The sequence below is a fragment of the Aplysia californica genome, unplaced genomic scaffold, assembly GCF_000002075.1.
Source record: "Aplysia californica isolate F4 #8 unplaced genomic scaffold, AplCal3.0 scaffold00203, whole genome shotgun sequence".
Classification (NCBI taxonomy): domain Eukaryota; kingdom Metazoa; phylum Mollusca; class Gastropoda; order Aplysiida; family Aplysiidae; genus Aplysia; species Aplysia californica.
Genome location: NW_004797473.1, coordinates 934,039 through 938,419, shown reverse-complemented (window position 1 = coordinate 938,419; position 4,381 = coordinate 934,039). Strand labels below are relative to the sequence as shown.

At 35.8% G+C, this 4,381-nt stretch overlaps 1 protein-coding gene across 1 annotated transcript in view; it reads right to left on the bottom strand.

Annotated features, from left to right (window-relative positions):
* Positions 1-4,381, bottom strand: part of LOC101863746 (homeobox protein Hmx) — a gene marked incomplete in the record, with an annotated part of 14,693 nt that overhangs the window by 311 nt on the left and 10,001 nt on the right. The window contains 3 exon segments of the mRNA XM_013082980.1: positions 4-215; positions 1,717-1,809; positions 3,131-3,203. Coding sequence (XP_012938434.1) covers positions 4-215; positions 1,717-1,809; positions 3,131-3,203 — 378 coding nt within the window.

The following is a 4,381-nucleotide window of genomic DNA, read 5'->3' as shown; positions in this document are numbered from 1 at the left end:
TGCTGCTGCTGTTGCTGCTGATGCTGCTGCTGATGATGCTGCTGATGATACTGCTGTTGGAGGGATGCCGCCGTAGAGGTACCACAGGTAGGCCGGTGACGTCATCGGCCAAGATGGCGGGAAGGGAAAAGGCGGGCACTGATATGTCGTCTGATTGGTTGATGGGGCAGGCGGATGGAGGGGTGCAGGGCTTGGCTTGTACATGGTGTGGTTGTCTGAAAGAAGATGGAGGAACAGTGGGTTAGGTTATATGTTATGGTGGTTGTGAAAGTGGTGGATTGGTGAATTAATGATGAAATGGTGAAATGGTGAAAGTGGTGAATTGGTGAATTAATGATGAAATGGTGAAATGGTGAAAGTGGTGAATTAATTAGTGAAAGTGGTGAAATGGTGAAAGTGGTGAAATTAAATGGTCAAATGGAATAGGTTTAACGCCCTTATCTACACTATTAGTTTATTTAAGAGGCGGGGCATCCGAGCATAACTTCCATCTCCGAAAGAACCGAGCCAAATGGGAAATTTGAATAAAATGTCTTTCCCAAGGACACAACGTTGAACCGAGCTGAGGCCCTACACATGTACCTGTGTTTGTGTTTGAGTTATGAGAAGTACATCGACCCAATAACGGTCGTAATATAGCGCAGGGAAGGAGCAAGACAGGCAGACAGACAGGCAGACAGACAGACAGACAGACAGACAGAAACAACAGAGGGAAAGAAAAGAAGTAGGACTTATTCTCTTTGCAGCAAGCGACTGTTGTTATTCTGGTTGTTGTTGCTACTGCTAATGTTATTGTTGTTGTTGTTGATGACGATGACGATAACGATGACGATGATGATGATGATGATTCTAGCCAGTAACCACACGTAATCTTAGACCCTCCTTTGTTAGGCCCATTTCCCTGCTAATATACATACAGCGCACATTTAGTTTTACTCTCAGTTGCTCCTGAGGAAGCCCACGAGGCGAAACGTTGAGCTGTGTATATTAAACAAATTTAAACATTTTATAATGTTATGTTATTTTGTCTGAAATTCAAACAAGACTCTCCCTCCTACTCTGCTTATCAAACGACGATGATGATGATGATGATGATGATGATGATGATGATGATGATGATGATGATGATGATGATGATGATGATGATGATAAAATCAGCTAGATCAAGAGGCTGAACAACGAAACAAAAGCTACAATAATAATAATGGTGATACTAATAATATAGAAAATACTAATTATTATTATTGTTATTATTATCATTATAATAATAATAAAATAATAATCATAATGATAATAATAATAGTAATAACAATACTAATAATAATAATTATAATAATAATAATAATAATTATAATAATAATAATGATAATATTAATAATAAAACTATTAATAATAATAATAATAATAATAATAATAATAATAATAATAATAATAATGTTAATAATAATGATGGTGATGATGGTGATGATGAGTTGATAATATTAATGATAATGATGATAACGATAATAATAAAAACAACAACAACAATAATAACAACAATAATAATAATAATAATAATAATAATAATAATAATAATAATAATAATAATAATAATAAAAATAACAATAATAATAATAATAATACTCCATAGTAATACCTGTAATCCTCGTCACTCATATGACCTATTTGTGTTGCAAGTGCCGTAAAACTCTGCCCAAAACCTCCACCAGTACTCACCATCCCTTCTGTCTGCATACTGAGATCTGACCGAGGACAGGAGCTGTAACACATGAGCCGTGGAACCCACGCGCACTGAGGCCTTGTTGTCTCCTGATGGCGACATAAAGAGGACTTTGTTGTATTACACTTGGGATCTATATAGGACATTGTTGTATTACACACGGAATCTACATAGGACATTGTTGTATTACACAGACATAGGACATTGTTGTATTACACATATAATCTAAAGAGGACATTGTTGTATTGCACAGACATAGGACATTGTTGTATTATACATAGGATCGATATAGGACATTGTTGTATTACACATACATAGGACATTGTTGTATTACGCATAGAATCTACAGAGGACATTGTTGTATTACACATACATAGGACATTGTTGTATTACACATACATAGGACATTGTTGTATTACACATAGAATCTACATAGGACATTGTTGTATTACACATAGAATCTACAGAGGACATTGTTGTATTACACATGGGATGTATAAAGGACATTGTTGTATTACACATACATAGGACATTGTTGTATTACACATAGAATCTACATAGGACATTGTTGTATTACACATAGAATCTACAGAGGACATTGTTGTATTACACATGGGATGTATAAAGGACATTGTTGTATTACACACGGAATCTACATAGGGCATTGTTATATTACACATAGATCTACATAGGATATTGTTATATTACACAGACATAGGGCATTGTTGTATTACATATGGGATCTACACAGGACATTGTTGTATTACACATGGGATCTATATAGGACATTGCTGCATTACATATGGGATCTATATAGGACATTGGGATCTATATAGGACATTGTAATACACATAACTCAAACTTATTTAATCACTTTTGTTTCAAAGAAATACCGCCCGAACCCCCAGAAATAAACGTCTTTCGCAAAAAGTGACCTCCTGCCCAACCCAACCCCTCCAAAAAAATAAAAAAATAAAACCCACCTCAACGAAACAAAAGTCATTGGTGAAAAAGTAACCCCCCCCCTCTAAAAAAAAAGAAAGAAAGAAGGAAAGAAACCAAGAAAGAAAGAAAGAAAGAGAGAAAAAAAGAAACATAATTTTTTTTAAATGCGAAACAAAACGTTTTCTTTTTTTGACTGAAAGTATGGGAAAAATATTTGAAACTCAACACTGACTCTAAAAGTAAAAGCGTGAAGTGGGTGGTTGGCGGGTGCTCTGGTGTGGTTAACTCCTTCTTTCCTATCAAACATCTATGGTCTTTATTTCTCCGCCTTCTTTTTTATGTTTATTCCTCTCTTGCAACACCTCTAATCTCCGGCACTTATATTATGACCTTATAGTGTTGCAAGTGCTGTAAAATTCAACACTGTCACAAACATCGCGAAGAACGACGTAAAGTCCTGCTCACCTGTCATGGCGTTCATCTGTACCTTCGGGGCGACACCTTTTCTCCACTTGGCTCTCCTGTTCTGGAACCACACCTGGACAGGAATTGACGATGGAAGAATGAACCAAGGAAGGATTACATGAACGAACTTACAGTCAACAGGACGAATATGTTTTTAAAAAAAGTTAACATTTTAAGTGAATGGGCAAACGAACTTTCAAAATAACGAATGAATCCGAGGAATTATCAATGAGTCGTGATAGTATTAATATAAATAAATAAAATAAAAGACTGAGATTATAATAAATACTGGTATACAACACGTCTCCTGGGTGTCAGAATAAACATCTTTTGTTCGTTTTTGTTTGCTTGCTTGTTTGCTCGTTCGGAGTTACGTAACATTTCTCTAGTACTCTAAACCCTATTACTTTAATTTCAATTTACATCGATGTCGGAATTACCATTAACATTAACATTACTCCGTTTACAAAATTCAGCCAAGAATACTTTCTGTATTTGTTTTCGTGTATCTGTTGTGCATGTGAAATTGTTTACATAAAAGATTGTTTTTACTTTCCATATTTTTCTTACAGATTTCCGTAGGTTTTAATTTTGTTTTGTCTCTATTTTGCTTCTGTGATGAAGTGGGATGTGGGCGAAGTGATTTGTATTGGCAGTTACTATCTGTCCGCGTTGTTTTATGCATCCGCATAATTTAGCAAAATTTGATCATTTTTTGGGGGCATAATTTCTGATTAATTTCCTTTATCATTCTTCGTTAAAATTAACAGAATCGCATAATTTCACATTTTGGGGCTCAGTTAGCATAATTGCATAAGTTTTCTTGCATAAAACAACGGGGACAGTACTATGGGATGAAAAATGGACAATTTTTCGTTCTCTCTGGATGGTAAAGGTGAGCATCAGTCCATGATAGACGGACTATTGTTATAATTACTTTGTTGTTGTTGTTGTTTTAAGACAAATGATGATAAACTTGTATTGTTGAGATGATGATGATGCTGTTGTTGTTGTTGTTGTTGTTGTTGTTGTTGTTGTTGCTGTTGTTGTTGTTGTTGTTGATGATGATGATGATGAAGATGATTATGATGACGATGATGATATCGTCAAAATCCCTCAGATTTCCTAATTATTAGGGGCGGCACGAGACGAGCCGAGCACTCGTTTCTCGCGAGAAACGCCCTTCCCGTCGCTGCCCGGACACTAAACTACTGCTCGGTACCGAGACGTGATACTGCTCGTTGGCTTGAC